This window comes from Danio rerio, chromosome 4 (genome assembly GCF_052040795.2).
Source record: "Danio rerio strain M-AB ecotype USA chromosome 4, GRCz13ab, whole genome shotgun sequence".
Classification (NCBI taxonomy): domain Eukaryota; kingdom Metazoa; phylum Chordata; class Actinopteri; order Cypriniformes; family Danionidae; genus Danio; species Danio rerio.
In genome coordinates this window covers 18,000,565-18,019,024 of record NC_141024.2, presented here as the reverse complement: position 1 = coordinate 18,019,024, position 18,460 = coordinate 18,000,565, and the positions used below count along the sequence as shown (strand labels likewise).

General features: G+C 40.6%; 1 protein-coding gene across 2 annotated transcripts in view; it reads left to right on the top strand.

Annotated features, from left to right (window-relative positions):
- LOC101884203 (uncharacterized) overlaps positions 1-18,460 on the top strand; it is a 78,957-nt gene that overhangs the window by 38,062 nt on the left and 22,435 nt on the right. For both annotated transcript variants that reach the window (XM_087248159.1, XM_087248160.1), the window contains 4 exons: positions 613-698; positions 1,316-1,418; positions 7,251-7,304; positions 16,777-17,010. In XM_087248159.1, coding sequence (XP_087104285.1) covers positions 613-698; positions 1,316-1,418; positions 7,251-7,304; positions 16,777-17,010 — 477 coding nt within the window. The remainder of the gene's footprint in view (positions 1-612; positions 699-1,315; positions 1,419-7,250; positions 7,305-16,776; positions 17,011-18,460) is intronic.

Below are 18,460 nucleotides of genomic sequence, written 5' to 3'. Positions count from 1 at the left end.
GCCTCTCATCTGTTCCAGGGCGCGCGGCAACAAGTCCTTAACTGAAGCCATAAAGATGTAGTGGTTTGTTGCTCCTCCAAAAAAGCGCTTTATGGAGTTATGAAAAAGTCATATTAATCAAGATAAAAAACGGGTCAAGTTTATCATTAACACAAAACCTCAGTTCATCCACACGTCTGGTCGCTACAGCCCCCCTATCAGGACATAATCCTGCGATGCAGCTATTGTGTATTGTTCAGGCGCAATCCACAGATAAAGGCACTACAAAGGAAACCCACGTGTGCCGGATCAGATCTGGGTGCAATCTTGATGGGATGTGTTTTGAAATAGTGTTAATGTGTTTCTAAAGTCTGGCACAAACACACAAGGCGGCGCGTGGAGGCCAGGCTCCTGGTTAGGTGTGTCTGCACCTGGCAAACTACGAGTAGACAGGTGCTGCTCCAGGTTTGTGAGGCACCATTTCTATCAGTATTTGCAGAAGGATTATGGGCCTTCAGACATGTCAAATACAAGCCATTAATCACTCATTATCATCCCTCTTTGAGCATTTCTTTTGCACTTGTATATTTGATCTGCACCTTGTTTTTAAGTTCTGTGTGTGTCTATTTGCAGTCCTGGACAACCACAAACAATTAGGTGGCAGAAACAGTGGCCATGATTCTTTGGCAGCATACAAGGGACGCAGAAAGCGCCCCGGGGTGAGTACCTTGCTCATAAAACCATTTCAACACACACTTGGAGGAATCTATGAGCAACTTTATGGCTCTCGTTTCTGTATGGAGAGACTGGGGGATTTCTGCTTGCTGCTAGGCGGCAGGTGTGGGGCTAATAAGTCAATATGGACAAAGGTGCAGTTGCTTATAGAAAAGGAAGCTGGGTTCCTCTGACTCGCCATGCTGATAAGGGGGCTGCATTTTAGGGCATGGATGTGCCACAGTGGGGCCAGAGGGCAAGGTTTAGGGGGTAAACAGTATCAGCGAGGGGTAGTGGAACTCAAAGCACTGGATGCAGGTGCAAATGGATGGAGGCATTAATCTTTCTTTTATGAAAAAAGGGGAAGGAAGGGGTGGCCGAAACATGAATGTGTTGTAAGCTGCCGTCAATTAAGTTTCAGTACAATAGATTTACCCTAGGACTGATTACTGTCAGCACAAGGGAGGCCACTGCTGCTTTGCAGCACAGCAGGACCCACATTTAGCATGGCCGTGGTTGCAAATACACATTCAGAGTCACATACATTCAGAGTCACATTTGGTGTTTATGCACTTCTGTCCTATATGTACTAATCAGTTTTTGTTTTGATTTTGACATTTAGCTTATCAGTGAAGAAAGTGGATCATCATCCTCTTGTTCTGTCAGCTCAAGGGAAACTGAGACAAGTTCCAAAAACCAAGAGAAATCTGCTCGTGAGGATCAAGGTGTGAAACCACTCACATTATCTGGATGAAACAATTTTTGTAGTGCCATAATGTCCATCTGACGGATGAATACCTGCCAAAGCGGTCATATTTATTTAGTAATCCCTTTGTTTCTACACTACCAGACAAAAGTCTTGTCGCCTATCCAAGTTTTAGTAACAACAAATATTAACTTGACTCCTAATTGATCATTTGGTATCAGAAGGGGCTTATATGAAAGGCAAAGACCTCTAGATTACGCATAATTTACCAAAATAAAATATGATCATGCATTGATTTTTAATTATTTAATTAGGACAGTAAGGTCTGAATTTAGACAGAAAAATGAGCAGTATAAAATACAAAGTCATGGTGCAGTGGAAAAAGAATTAATACTTTGTATGACTCCCATGAGCTTGGAGGACTGTATCCATACATCTCTGCAATGACTTAAATAACTTATTAATAAAGTCATCTGGAACGGCAAAGAAAGTGTTCTTGCAGGACTCCCAGAGTTTATCAAGATTCTTTGGATTCATCTTCAATGCCTCCTCCTTCATCTTACCCCAGACATACTCAATAATGTTCATGTCTGGTGACTAGGCTGGCCAATCCTGGAGCACCTTAACCTTCTTTGCTTTCAGAAACTTTGATATGGAGGCTGATGTATAGAAGGAGCTGAAGAATTTGCCCTATCCTGTGGTTTGTAATGTAATGGGCAGCACAAATGTCTTGATATCTCAGGCTGTTGATGTTGCCATCCACTCTGCAGATCTCTTAAATGCCCCCATATTAAATGTAACCCCAAACCATGATTTTTCTTTCACTAAACTCGACTGAATTCTTTAAGAATCTTGGGTCCACGGTGGTTCCAGTAGCTCTTCTGCAATAGTTGTTATGATTGGGATGCAGTTTAACAGATGATTCATCATAAAAACCTTTTGCCACTTTTCCAAATGATCAAGTAGAAGTCAAGTTATTATTTGTTGCTCTTACAACTGAGATTGACAACAAGACTTTTGTCAGGAAGAGTGCACTGACCTCGCTTACTTTTTGAGTGGAATTCGAACCAACAGTGTTGGCATGGAAGGTGGGTGCTCTAAGAAGTGTCTATTGAGAATTTACATCTTAAATTCAAGGCAGTGAGGTTTACGTAAAGATCATATTTACTCACCTCCCTACATTTCCCTGCCACCTGGGTCACGACACCAATGTAACTTTTCCAGTTCTACACTAACCTCACTCACTCCATATTCAAATATATTCAGAGGGAAGTGAGTGCTCTTATGTGGGTTCTACAGATGGCAGGCTCTTTATGCTATAGCTAGTGGATCTCTTGAGAGCAGGGGAGTGTGAATAACTAGAGCACAGCTCTCATAAGCCAAACTACATTGCACGTAAATAGTTTTACAAGTTAATCATGATTTATTTTTAAGAGCAGTCATAAACTTTTGAGGTTGCTACAATAATGGGCTAACTGATTTTCCCCTTAACTAACTGGCATATTTTACATAGTGTCTACTGTATGTTTATGCAACCAGCCTAAGGTGGCACTCCACAGAGCTCTCCTAGCTGCGAGATCAGTGTTTGGTATCCTTGTACCTCCGGTACAGTTAATCCACATAATCCCTCTGAGAGGCAGCTGACCGATGCCAGGTATGTCTTCCTTGTGTGGCCATCTCATGTACATAAATTAAATAAGGGCCCAAAGTGCAAGACTCCTTTTGTAAATCTAATCTCTCCTTCAAACTCTCTGGACTGGAAATATCCTGCTCAAGCAAATTCTACGGCACTGCAGTAAAGTCAAGCTAAATTGCATCTGTCATAGCTTTGAAGAATAACATTAATGACCAACATCCGTCATGGTGCTGAGGAAGTAATGTTCCATGTTACTCAATCAGTCGCCCACCTCCATTAGCAGCTCAGACTGGCATATCTGTGGGGTACAATGTTGCCCACAAATCAAACTAATCTAAGGTTCAAGGACATTAACAAGAATGTCTTTAGACATATCTAAAGGGTTAGTAAACCCTGAAATAAATAATAAAAAAATTAAAAATTATGCCAACAGCAGGACTTGAACCTGTGATTCCCAGGTGAAGAACCATCATTCTAATTACTGAGCCACTGAATATGTCATGTTCTCCTTTCTTTTTTGGGACATTTTTCTTTTATCAGGCCAAAAACAATAGAAATGGAATTTATTTTGAAAAGAGTGAAATTTGAACCTGTGTTTCCCAGATGAAGAACCATTGCTCAGACTGCTGAACCACTTGAGACACCACACCCTCTCTTCTTTTTTTTTTTTTTGGACTCCACAAAAGAGATAAAAGCATAGTAAAATCAAGTTAAAACTATGATTGCTGGTCTAGATGATGGGTTAGTGATCAAGCATGCTGTCTCAGGGTGAGAGGCTATGGCCAAACATGGGTTCAACACTCAGCTGTGCCAGTCTGGATAAATTTCTCAGTAATGCTTCACTTTGAATTGTGCATTGAGCCTTGTGCAGATCAGTGGGTTCACTGAACTAAATGCACAGCAGTGAAGAGATGGGTTAGTGGTCAAGCATGCTGTCTCAGAGAGGGAGGCTACGGTCAGATGTGGGTTCAAAACTCAGCTCTGCCAGCCAGCAGGTTCCTCATTTTAAATTTTCACTTTTAGCTGAACAGTGAAATATGAGTTCCAGAACCTCAATCACCATGAGCCCTGTGGCTCAATGGTAGAGCACTGCAGCACCAACGAGAGGACCCTGGTTCAATCCTGTCAGGAGATGGGGTAGGGGAGATGAAGCGCCATGGAGGATGACAAGACTGTCAAGGAGGAATAGAGATGCTGGTAAGAGGTGGAGTGGATGGAGCCAGAGAGGAGAAAGAGGAGGACTAGAGGGGTGGGGTAGTGGAGGAAGACAAGGGGGAATTGGAGGAGAAGGAGGAGTGGAAGGGAGGTGGGGGGAGGGCAAGAAGGTGTGAGAGGAGGAAGACAAGGGGGGAGGTGGAGAAAGAGGAGGGTCAGAAGGAAAGAGGATTGGAAGGGAGGTGAAGGAAGGGAGGAGAGGTAGGAGGACTGGAAGGGAGGTGGAGAAAGAGGAGGGTAAGTGGAGGAAGACATGGGGGAGTGGAGAAGGAAAGAGGAGTGGAAGGGAGGTGGGGGGAGGGCAAGAAGGTGTGAGAGGAGGAAGACAAGGGGGGAGGTGGAGAAAGAGGAGGGTCAGAAGGAAAGAGGATTGGAAGGGAGGTGAAGGAAGGGAGGAGAGGTAGGAGGACTGGAAGGGAGGTGGAGAAAGAGGAGGGTAAGTGGAGGAAGACATGGGGGAGTGGAGAAGGAAAGAGGAGTGGAAGGGAGGTGGAGAAAGAGGAAGGTGGGTAGGAGGACTAGAGGTGGAGAAAGAGAAGGGGGAGGTGGAGAAAGAGGAGGGTCAGAAGGAAAGAGGATTGGATGGTAGGAGGACTGGAAGGGAGGTGGAGAAAGAGGAGGGCAAGAAGGGTGAGTGGAGGAAGACAGGGGGGAGTGGAGAAGGAAAGAGGAGGGTGAGGAAGGTGGGTAGGAGGACTAGAGGTGGAGAAGGGAGGGTGAGAAGGAAGAAGAACTGGAAGGGAGGTGGAGGAAGGAAAGGGGGGAGAGGTAGGAGGACTGGAAGGGAGGTGGAGAAAGAGGAGGGTAAGTGGAGGAAGACAGGGGGGAGTGGAGAAGGAAAGAGGAGTGGAAGGGAGGTGGAGAAAGAGGAAGGTGGGTAGGAGGACTAGAGGTGGAGAAGGGGGAGGAGGAGAAAGAGGAGGGTGAGAAGGGAGGTGGAGGAAGGAAAGGGGGGGAGAGGTAGGAGGACTGGAAGGGAGGTGGAGAAAGAGGAGGGTAATTGGAGGAAGGTGGGTAGGAGGACTAGAGGTGGAGAAAGAGAAGGGAGGTGAAGGAAAGGGGGAGAGGTAGGAGGACTGGAAGGGAGGTGGAGAGAGAGGAGGGCAGGGAGGTGGAGAGAGAGGAGGGCAGGGAGGTGGAGAGAGAGGAGGGCAAGAAGGGTGAGTGGAGGAAGACAGGGGGAGTGGAGATGGAAAGAGGAGTGGAAGGGAAGAGGAAGGTGGGTAGGAAGACTAGAGGTGGGGGGAAGGGAGGTGGAGAAAGAGGAGGGTGAGAAGGGAGGTGAAGGAAAGGGGGAGAGGTAGGAGGACTGGAAGGGAGGTAGAGAGAGGAGGGCAAGAAGGGTGAGTGGAGGAAGACAGGGGGGAGTGGAGATGGAAAGAGGAGTGGAAGGGAAGAGGAAGGTGGGTAGGAAGACTAGAGGTGGAGGGTGAGAAGGGATGTGGAGAAAGAGGAGGGTGAGAAAGGAGGTGTGGAGGAAGACTTGATTTTCATTCTTCTCTTTTTCCTCCTCTTTATGATCTTCTTTCCCTTCCATCTCACCCTCCCAGTTCTCCTTCCTTCTCCACTTCCCCCACCCCTTCCAGTTCTCCTCTTTCACCATCCACTTCCTGTTCTTTTCTGCACTTTCCCTTCCTCCCTCTTTTTCCACTCCACCTTCCCTCCTCTTTCTCCACCTTCCCTCCTCTTTCTCCACTCTCTCCTATTTTCCCACTGTTTCTTCCTTCCCTCCTCTTTCTCCACTCCCCCTGCTCTAGTCCTCCTCTGTTGCACTCTCACCGTTCTTCCCCACTCCCTCTTCTTTATCCACTTCCCCCTGCTCTAGTCCTTCTCTGTTACACTCTCACCATTCTTCCCTCACTCTCTCTTCTTTCCCTCCTCTTTCTCCACTCACCCTTAGCCTCCACTTCTTCCCTTAGCCCTTAGCCTTCCACTTCTCACTCCCTCTTCTTTCTCCACTCCCCCTTCCTTCCTCTTTCTCCACTCACCCTTCCCTCCTCTTTCTCCACTCACCCTTCCCTCCTCTTTCTCCACTCACCCTTAGCCTCCACTTCTTCCGACTACTTACTGCCTTCACCTCTTCTTCCAACTAGAATCTGCCCCCACTTCCTCCTACAGCTGGGACTTGACTCCACTTCCTCCGACTAGGGACTGCCTTCACCTCCTCCCCCACTTCCTCCTCCGACTGGGATCTGCCTCCACTTCCTCCAATTGGGACCTCCACCAACCAGTTTCTATCACCTGGATTCGAACCGACACAGTCCCGAACAGGGGATGACGATTATACCACTCAGCCACTGGAACCGCCATGCAAATGCTTCATTTTTTTGGATTTTTGTCTTTTAATCAGCCCAAAACCAATAGAAGCAAATTTTTGCAAGTGGCGAGATTTGAACCTGCATTTCCCAGATGAAAGACCATCGCTCTGACCGCTGAGCCACTGGAGACTCCACATCCTCTCTTTGCTTTTTTTTTTGGACTTTTGACTTTTAATCAGGCCAAAACCGATGGAATTTATTATTAAAATAAATTTATAATAAATTATTAATTTAATAAGCTCTGTGGTCACACTTTTTTTGATGATCCGTTTGTTGAATTTAATTTACATGCCAACTTACTCTTATTAGATAATAAGTAGACTGTTAGGTTGGATTAAGGGTTAGTGTAAGTTGACATGTACTTGCAAAGTTTCTTATAGTCAGTTAAATGTCTGTTAAAGAAGCAGTATCAACATATATTAAGCACACAGTCTACTAATACTTAAATGGACCATCAAAATAAAGTGTTACCAGCACCGTGTTTTTACAAACTCTTTAACTTCAAATTTAGTTGAATGTTAACCCTGCTCTTTCCCATAGATTGCAAGTGAATGGTGACCATAAAACATCTTAATCTCATGCTATTGTTAAAGACATTTTGTAATATTTTTTTTATACTCTCTTTTTGTTTCAAAAGTGTGGTTATGTTTGTGGACTAAAATCTTAATCTTTTTTCTGGCAGATAAAGATGTCCCACCCTATTTAACAACTCTTTCTCCAAGTGCTTTAATGACAGGTGAGTGATTTTTATGTAAAATGACATTTGTTTAATTATTTTTGGTGCGACTAGCTAAAATAAATTAAATAAGGGATCTTGGGTTCAGTAATTTCACCTACAAAGGCCAATAAAAGTAATTCACCTCAAAAGAGATGTTGCTCATGTAACCTAGGAGACAATGAGAGTGTCTGAGCACAAGGACCCTCCTCAAAGTCCAAAGACATGGTCACTCCTAGGGAGAGGGTCAGTGTGGGGTCAGTGTGAGGTCAACCTAGGGCCACTGGGTATTGAAGAGGCTTCAATGTGAATAAAACAGTGGACATGAGATTAACACCTTCTGCTGGAAAAAGCATGTGGATTATCACTGATTGGGACTCTTGTGTTAATCAAAAATAAGCAAAAATGTTTTTGATTTTAGTAAAAAAAGAAAAATTGCCAACACTTAGCCTCATGTCTTTCTAAGCCTGTAGAACTTTATGGTTCTCAAAAGAACATATTTTGAGTATATGTCTTTAATATAAGTCATCTTTGTCTGGTGTTTTTTCTGGCCATGATTCCTTTCACTATAATGTAATATAATATAATATAATATAATATAATATAATATAATATAATATAATATAATATAATATAATATAATATAATATAATATAATATAATATAATATAATATAATATAATATAATATAATATAATATAATATAATAGGTGACACAATGGCGCAGTGGGTAGAGCTGTCGCCTCAAAGCTAGAAGGTTGCAAGGTCGCTGGTTCGAGCCTCGGCTGGGTCAGTTTGCGTGGGTTTCCTCCAGGTGCGTATTTCTAAGGCCTTTAATAAAATTATTTTGTACAGCAAATAAAAAATTGTGTAATTGTAAAAATGTCCACCTTTGTCATTGTGGTGCGTGTGCCTTTTATAGTAAAATTTTAAGTTAACAAAGGACATTTAATTTCTAGCTAAATATGCTTATATGTGTAAATATCAAATATAATGCATCAGGGTTTTATTTTTTAATCTCTCATGTACATGTTTAAGCCCCTCACCCACTCCACATTTTAAAACACACAAAGCATAAAGTTATATTCACCTATTTTATTAAAACATATAATAGGATCAAAATGATACTGATATGAACATGTATTTTGCTAACATGTATTAACGAGTATTCTGCTAAACCTTTATAAATATGTTATTGATTTGTAAGCAATTGTAAATATTTTTTTGGCTATAAAGACATTAGCAAGTGCACTAAATTTCATGTCTACAGAGTGAATTAACTACAGTATATAATTATACAGAGTATATACAGGAATCAGAGTGTGAAATTCAATACCTTTTAAGACCTTTTTAAAAAATTTTACATACATTTTAAGACACTATAACCCCTTTTTAACTGAAAACACTGGCGAGATTTTAACTTACAGTATATTAACCAAATATTAATGTAAAACAATTATCCAAAACTCAAACATTACTTATTTACTGAATAAAAATATATTGAATCTAGCTAATTTAGCCGGTTGGAACTGCAGAAATAATGGTTTTGCCTTGGTTACTGCAGTAAAAAAAGAGCATGATGTCAAATCTGGTAGGATTTCATTGATTTTATAAACTACACAGCATCCTGATGTTTACAGACCTAATTCAGGCAAATTTTAGTATACAACCATACAATGCATAATCAAAAATTATATAAAATTTAATAACTTGCAAAATACTATTTAAGACTTTTTAATACTTTTTAAGGGCCTTCAATTTCTCTACATTGATTTATAAACTTTTAATTCTTTTTAAAATTTGGCAGACACCCTGCTATATTCCAGTCCAGACCTTACAGCATTATTACTATGAATAATGACATTGCCTGCTTTTTTGTGTGGGGTTTTATTTTGAATTTCTTTAGGTTCATTGTTTAAAAAATGAGCCTCGGTTCTGCAAATTATTCCTCAGTTCAAATAAATAATTGATTTTCTAATTGGCCGCTAATAAAGGTGTTTCGGTGACTCAGAATGACACATGACATGGCCCCCGATTCCCACCAATGTCAGCTCCCTGACCACTCTTTTGTCCTCCCGGCTCATAATGAATTCATAGGTGTCCTAATCCCTTTCTGTGCCGGAATGGCTACTGTTGCTTTTCTCCTGGTCACTCGGGTGACCCCTGCAAGTGTTTATTATAGTCTTTAGCATTCAGCTGAAACTGAAGATGTCACAGAGGGACATGAATGCGCCATCATCCCGGACAAAAACAAGGGCCTAAGCCGGACTGACCCAGGCGGATTGTTCTGGAAGACACCAGGCACTGGCGGACAGATTAAGGGCGTGAATAAAAGAGATGGGGAAGGAGAGATTAGCAGTGTTCGGAGCAGGATCGTTTCGCCCTAAAACAGGACCACACACTGACACAGTCGCTTTGCCACCATTGTCTCTCTCCCACTGTCACGAAGGGCTCGGAAGCCATTGTTTACCAAATCCTCAATCGTTTGGACAGCGCTGAGACCCGGATACCGACTCTTTGATTGGCACTTGTCAGCGCAGCTAGAATGGAATGACGTGTTGGGAAACTGAAGATCCAGAAACACCATGAATAATAATCAAGGAGGGATTTTCCCTTTTTCCTCCCTCTATTCTGCCGACGGATGGAGGAGAATGGCTTTGGGTGGCACTGTTGAAAGCCTCTTGCCGGCCGATTGTGTTGTTGACGCTCATCCCTTTCTCAAACATACAAAGAAAGAGATACACGGTCGACCTTCTTGCTTCTTTCTGGTGCGCTGGATGCTCGGATATCCAGACGGGAGGGTGGGCAGGCTGTGTGTGTATGTGTGTGTTAACCAAGGCGGACCAGGGGAGGTTTGTGTTTTGTGTTTTCTATGGCCTTGTGAGCACCAGGGGAGGGCGAGATGAAGGATTTGACTCTGCCACTCTCAGCCAAATCCAGCTATCTGTCTCTTTCAGGCCGGCCAGTTGGTATGGTAACCTGGCGTGTGTGGGTTTAAGATGGTTTCTAAGCAGGTCAGTGCCTTGTTTCCAGCTCTGACCGTTCAGTAATCACTGTTCTGCATTGGAGGATTAGGGAGTGTAAGAAAAGGAGGTTTTACAGGGAGAGATAGGCCACGCTGAATGGAATTAGTTGGGTTTCGCAAATTACCCTGTGAAACTTGATTTCACACAGCAGTCAGGGTCTGGAGATGTGTAATTCTTTAAAAATACACCTAGTGTTAAGGAGCAAACTAAATGTTAATGGCATGTTGACTTAAATCTATTGATTTAGCATGTGTTTACACTTGTATTTTTTGTTTAGGTGAGAGCAAAAATGAAAACTATTAATTTAACCTTGGTTTGCCTGTCATTCTAAAGACCAAATCTAATTATACAAAAATGTATTATTAATATTTTGCTTGTTAAATATGTGTACATGTGCTGAAATTTATACAGTTATATAAAGTAACTGAAGAGTTAAAAAATATTGCAAGATCATGCAGAGATCTGCTGCAAGATGAAGCATTCTTGATGTCTATATTTCTCTGCAATGGATAACAATAGAGTGCTTTAGCCTAAACAAACCTGCTAAGTGTGAACTCGCCTTTAATTCAATTCCAATTCTTCAGGTTAATTCAAATACAAATATGCCAAAAAGTCACTTATGAACAGTTTGTATGTGCTTTCAATATATTATTTTATGGCAAAACTTCTAAATATGTTCATCTGGAGGGAGGTACTGACCTTCTCTTATCTCATGCGAGAAGATTTGCTGAGAAGGTTTAATGGATAAATTAAAGAAAACTTGCATGAGCAGAAAACTTTCCAGCATCAAGTTTGGGCTGCAGCGGTTTGCTTGCTTAGATTACAAGGACCAACAGTCTGTGGATCATAAACTATGAATCATAAACTATGTAAACCCGTTTGCCCTTGTAGGATTTATGCAAAGGTGTCTTGTTGTCAGTGTTCTCACGTTGCACAGAGCTGATCACAGATCCATTACAGCCAATTTTTAGAGCTGAGCAAATGCTTAACTGTCTGTTTTCACATCCCATTTGCTCGTTTTGCAAAACAATAAAAATAGCTGATGTTTTCACATCATTAAACACTGGGCGTGATGTACTGGCATCTGCAAAGGTGAGCCATCTGTAACAGCATTGGCCTATATGATCGGAACTGAGACAAAAGCACAGCAACCTGTTCTTATCTGCAGCATCAGTTAATAAATATTATATTAACTGTAATAAATAATCATACTGTCTTTTCATGGGCACACGCCCATTCCATGGAAGAATTCTGTAGCTAGACTTTTAGCTTCCTCCATCCATCTACTAATTAATTGTTAATCATTTGAGAGCAAACAAATATTTTGAGCGATGTTTAAAATATATGAAATCAGATTAGTGCTAGGAAAAAAACTGTGGTAATTATCTTTATAAATACTATTAAAAAAATTCAACTGGTAGACAAAAGAAATGTTGCAAAATATTACATTAATTCATTCATTCATTCATTCATTCATTCATTCATTCATTCATTTTCCTTCGGCTTTGTCCCTTATTTATCAAGGGTCACCACAGCAGAATGAAGCTATTCCAGTATATGTTTAATGCAGCCGATGCCCTTCTAGCCGCAACCCAGTACTGGGAAACACCCATACATTTATTTGTGCGCACACACACTCATACTTTAAGGCCAATTTGTTTACCCAATTCACTTATAGCGCATGTCTTAGGACTGTGGGGAAAACTGGAGCACCTGGAGGAAACCCACACCAACACAGGGAGAACATGCAAGAACACACAGAATTGACTACCGGTTCAACCAGCGATCTTCTTCCAATGAGGCGACAGTGCTAGCCACTGAGCCACCGCAAAATAATTAAATGTATATTATTAATATTGATGTTATTATTTCTGTTGTTTTTATGTCATATATTTAATCAATATTTTTATTAAATAAACCATAATTCCTACAGCACAATAATTCATATGAAAAAAATGCCAGTTGACCAAAACCTATTTCAAACAGCAAGTAAAGTAACTTAGCAAAACTTTATTAGTTGCAATTTATTTCTGTCTGTTTTCTATAACACTAAAAACATCTGCAGCTTATTTTAGACCATTCCAACCGATGCATCGATGCAGACTTGAGCACAAAACTCTGAGGAGTCCCAGAAGTCATTGCAGCTGAATAAAGAAGGTGGAAAGCGCAGCACTTTGAGAACGTGAGAACGAGGATTGCTTTGACCACTTTGATGTCTGCATGCAAATATGTTAAAAACTGAAAAGTAAAACATTTTAGCTTCAACTAAACAGTTGGGAAAACAAACCTTAATTTTAAGAAAAAATAAAATTATTTTGCTATTATATCACAAGGCCAAATTCTGATGCAGAAACAAGGCAAAACAAATTACAACAAAAATTTGCTAACGTGGGAAAATAATTAACAAACTGAGCCTTGGAATTAACATGTTATTGTGTTAATAAGAATGAGAGCTGACTTTCTCTCACACTGTAGCACAAAGCCACATCGCAGTGCAGTGTTTTAGATTTAAAAGCTGAGCAAAACTCTATCCAAAAACCCCCACAGGTTCAGTGCTAATCGATCTCACTCTTTGTGTCTGTAAACGCAGGAAGTGCTTTGTTGAGGACTTCTCAATGAGTTCTAATGAAAGCTGCTAATTTGGGACCGCTGGCAAATTAACAGACCTCCAGGTCTCTTGAGAGAGCATTTTGCTTTTAAATGGTGTCCTTTAGGAAGGACTGAAAATGTGATTATGAAGAGTAGAGAAGGAAGAAAACAGAATAAGTACATGTTCAATGGAGGAGTTAAGGGGAACATTCGAGGATTCTGCTGGACAGCCTATTGATGTACAATTATATAGAAAAAGACAAGTATATGTACAAAAAAGGCATAGTTTGTGGCCACATAATGACAAATATGGTCCTTATTTTGTATTTTTTTAATATCTTTCATAATACAAACACTTTCAGCTTATTTTCAATATCAGGAGAATGAACCACCAATTAATATACAAACATTCATATATTTTCCCTCAGCTTAGTTGCTGATTTATCAGGGGTCCCCACAGCGGAATGAACCCAATTAATTATAAATAAAGGGAAGTAGCATTTAGAATAAAATATAAAACATTAATGGTCAGCAGAGCAATGTTTTTTGCACATTTCAGTCATTTCTGGGCCCAAAGAGTTGGCTATTCTATAAAGTAGTTTTCAGACTACAGCCCACAATCCCTATGGGCATCAAAAGAATGCAAGGAAGGTCTTCAAATAAACATAAATATATTTAAATGCAATCCAACCTTTGACATTATTTTTAGGCATTCTGTTTTCTAAGGAATTTTAAGCTATTTCTTTTATTAGGGGCCAAGCACCGAAGGTGCCTATGGCCCCTATTGTTCTCATAGTTTTTCTTTATTATTATTTATTATTATTATTATTAATATTCTGCCGTTTCTTCCCGAATGGGAGTCTATGGCAGCTATATGAACCGTAAGTAGAAAAATTATCAAAAATGGCACAATTGTAGTAGTGGTCAATAGAAGGTAACTGACCAAATTTGGAGTCTCTAGACCTAACTCTATAGCGCCACCAGCAGTCCAAAATTTCAACATTTAAACTGCTATATAAAAATAAGACTTAGCACAAAACATTTCACTGACCACGCTGATTCAAACCAATACCATACATTATACTCTGCACATTACAATAGTGACCATTTTGAAAAGTGCAGTAATACATTTTAATGTTACTAGTCCTTTGAAACTGAACCAATTGTCCCCAAATTTGCCTCAGTACATCTAATGACTGAGCTTCACAGAAATGACAAAACTTAATGTTAATATTCAATTTTGTTCAAAAGTTAAGATGTCGTAAACATAACAAAGTACATGAAAAATTGCTTCAGAGGCTGTATCTCAGCCAAAAATTACTCAATCAAAATGAAACTTAAAATTCTCAATGAACACTATGATCTTAAGGTCCAAGCCAAAGTTGGTCACAGCGACCCCTACAGGTCAGGACACACCTAAAATGCATATTTGTGCTTGTAACTTTTAAACAGTTGATCAGAAAATCATGTTCTTGAATTCTATGGATTCCTTGGGTCATGTCGAATCTGGCAATGTCATATTCGAGGGTGGACTTGACCACCTGTCCGCCATTTTGAATTGGTCATAAATTGCCATATCTTTTGAAAAGTTTGACATATCCGCACAAAAGTCAACATGTGACTTCAACAGCTTGAGTTAGAAATATACCAGAGGTTTAAAGACAGCGCCACCCAGTGGTCCAGGTGTCTAAATATTCTAAATTAACTGATTCTCACGCTTAAACATTTTTACTTTGGCCAGCAAACATGCATTACTTGCTAGCTCAAAGTGTTAGGTCAATGCTCTGCTAACACAGAAGTTGTGGGTTCAAATCCAGCGTAGGGCAATGATGAACATTTAGAGGCTAAGGACCAAAGATGACATTAAACAGAAGTTGTTGCAGGCATTGTGATGCATTTGAAGCTCATCAGGCTCTCCGATGCATTTTAAGCTCATCAGGCTCTCCAATGCATATGAAGCTCATCAGGCTCTCCAATGCATTTTTAGCGCAAAAGGCTCTCCAATGCATTTAGCTCGTCAGTGTCTCCAATGCATTAAGCTCATCAGGCTCTCCAATGCATTTTTAGCGCATAAGGCTCTCCAATGCATTAAGCTCATCAGGCTCTCCAATGCATTTACTGTAGCTCATCAGGCTCTCCAATGCATTAAGCTCATCAGGTTCTCCAATGTATTTAACATTTAACACAGTTAACATTAACTTTTATTTGCATGACAATCTTTTTTACCTTGCCCAGACACCTTTTTTTACCTTGCCCAGAAAGCATGCATGACCTGCTAGCTCAGAGTGTTTAGCCAGTTTTTCTGCCAACATAGAAGTTGTGATTTCGAAACCAGCATAGGGCAATATTGAACTTTTAACGGGCAAGGACCAAAGATGCTATAAACAGAAGTTTCATGAAAAATAATCAGGTTCTCCAATGCATTTGAAGCTCACCAGGCTCTCCAATGCTTTTGAAGAGCATCAGGTTCCGCACTGCATTTTAAGCTCATCAGGCTCTTCAATGCATTTGAAGCTCATCAGGCACTCCAATGCGTTTGAAGCTCATCAGGCTCTTCAATGCATTTGAAGCTCATCAGGCTCTCCAATGCATTTGAAGCTCATCAGGCACTCCAATGCGTTTGAAGCTCATCAGGCTCTTCAATGCGTTTGAAGCTCATCAGGCTCTTCAATGCATTTGAAGCTCATCAGGCTCTCCAATGCATTTGAAGCTCATCAGGCACTCCAATGCGTTTGAAGCTCATCAGACTCTCAAAAACATTTGAAGCTCATTAGGCTCTCCAATGCATTTCAAGCGCATTAGACTCCGCACTGCATTTGAAGCTCATCAGGCTCTCCAATAGATTTGAAGCTCATCAGACTCTCCAATCGATTTGAAGCTCATCAGGCTCTCCAATCGATTTGAAGCTCATCAGGCTCTCCAATGCATTTGAAGCTCATTAGTTTAAATATATTATATTATATATAATATATTTAAATATATTATATTATAATATATTATATTATAAAATATTATATTATTCATTTTCTTGTCGGCTTAGTCCCTTTATTAATCTGGGGTCGCCAAAGCAGAATGAACCGCCAACTTATCCAGCAAGTTTTTATGCAGCGGATGCCCTTCCAGCCGCAACCCATTATCTGGGAAACATACACACATACACACACACACTACAGACAATTTAGCCTACTCAATTCACCTGTACCGAATGTCTTTGGACTGTGGGGGAAACCGGAGTACCCGGAGGAATCCCACGCGAACGCAGGGAGAACATGCAAACTCCACACAGAAACGCCAACTGAGCTGAGGTGCTACCCACTGCGTCGCCTATATTATATTATATTATATTATATTATATTATATTATATTATATTATATTATATTATATTATATTATATTATATTATATTATATTGTTCATTCTTTTCATTTTCAGCTTAGTTGCTTTATTATTCAGGGGTCACCAAAGGGAAATGAACCGTCAACTTATCCAGCTTATGTTTTTACGCAACGACTGCCCCTCAGCTGCAACCCATCACAGGGAAACATCCACACACAGTCCTACACAGAACATACACAGACATTAACTAAGGACAATTTAGCCTACCCAATTCACCTATACCACATGTTTTTGGTCTTGTGGGGGAAACTGGAGCACCCCGAGGAAACCCACGCAAACGTGGGGAGAACATGTAAACTCCACACAGAAATGCCAACTGACCCAGCCGATAATTATATTATATTATATTATATTATATTATATTATATTATATTATATTATATTATATTATATTATATTATATTATATTATATTATATTATATTATATTATATTATATTATGAGTTAATGATCTAATTTGCATTTTCTCTGTCAAATTACAGAAAGTCCAGAAAACGAGAAAACCTTTCTGGTCCCACTGTGCCCAGTGATCTCTGACCATGCTGAGGAGCCCAAATACAGGTCTGAAAGACTCAGAGAGAAGAGGAAGAGGAAGAAGGAGATCAGGAAGACTAAAGAGAGGAAAAATAAAGCCTTGCAGATTTACTCCAAACTACAAGATGGAAAAGAGCCAACAGAGACCACCGATCAAAGCTCTTGCTCCAAGTTTGAAGACTGTAAGTACACAAATTAATATGAAAACCACAGTCCATCTGCAGTCCAATAAATGCAGGTACAATAACAAGATTTCCAAGTCACTCATTCACAAATCGGCCAATGTTAACCTCTAATTTAAACTGCTGATTGATAAGCTCCTTTCCGTAAGCTGGCATTTTCATTTTAAGGACAACAAAAACGGTCACGCCATTGAAACACCTGTAATTTGACACTGTGTACACACTCCAGTCGGCCCACCATCTCTTGTTTGGTTTTGAGCTCGGAGCTTTGCACTTGATTTTTTAATTAGCTATGCTTTCGAGTGGCGTTCTGCAGGTCTGCTCCGATGGTCCTAATTTGCCAGGCTTTTTCATGATTGGATGCGCGATTTGGAGTGCTGAGGGTGTGTACTGAAGGTCAAGGTGAAGAGGCGGAGCCCAAGCGGGGTCACAGAGGTCACAGGGCTTGTGTGAATGCAGGCCTATTGTGTGAATGGGCCTGATTGGACAGGTCCCTTCAGCTTATAATCAAGCACAAGAGGAGGAAGCACGCAGCTGTCGCTCACATCAGACATGAGTGTCGCTCTTTGTGCATTTGCGGATGAAAGTGAGAGGAGTTTGAAAAGGAGAAAGTGAAGAGAAAGAACGCTGTTTGCGTTGTTTAATATCCTGGCGTGCTGAAAATTTCAATCCGTTAGCCTGTTTTTCCTCGTTTTCCTGTATTGATTAGGCAAGGCAAGGCAAGGCAAGTTTATTTATATAGCACATTTCATACACAGTGGCAATTCAAAGTGCTTTACATAAACAGGAATAAAAAAGACAGGTTTAGGAAAATAAAATGCAGACAATAAAAAATATTAAAAACAGATAAAAACAAATTAAAATGAGTTAAAATAGGTTATAAAAGAATGAAAAAGAAAACGAAAAACATAATAGTGCGATCTGTCGGACGCAGCACAGTGCTCATTCAGTAAAGGCACAGCTAAACAGATGTGTTTTCAGTCTTGATTTGAATGTGCCTAATGTTGGAGCACATCTGATCATTTCTGGAAGCTGATTCCAGCAGTGAGGGGCATAGTGGCTGAAGGCAGATTCACCCTGCTTAGACTGAACTCTTGGAACTTCTAGTTTATATGATCCTAAAGATCTGAGTGATCTGAGTGATTACTCCTATCAGATTCCCTACGAATGAAATGGCATTCATCATAAATTGTGTGTATGAATATGTGTGAGGCCTCTCAGACACTTATGAGTGTGGCTCCTCATTAGGGACTCAAAAGCTCTAATTGGACATAATTTGTGCCCACTCTCTCTTTACTGAACAGAAAATCAATGCACAAATGATAAGTGTCCCAAAATAGGTCTGCTCTTTCCGTTTTTTCCTTTATTTATCCTCTTTCTTTGTGCTTTCCCTTCCTGGGGCCCCTACCTGCGGCAGGTATACAGAGTTTGGCTGTATATAACACTGGAT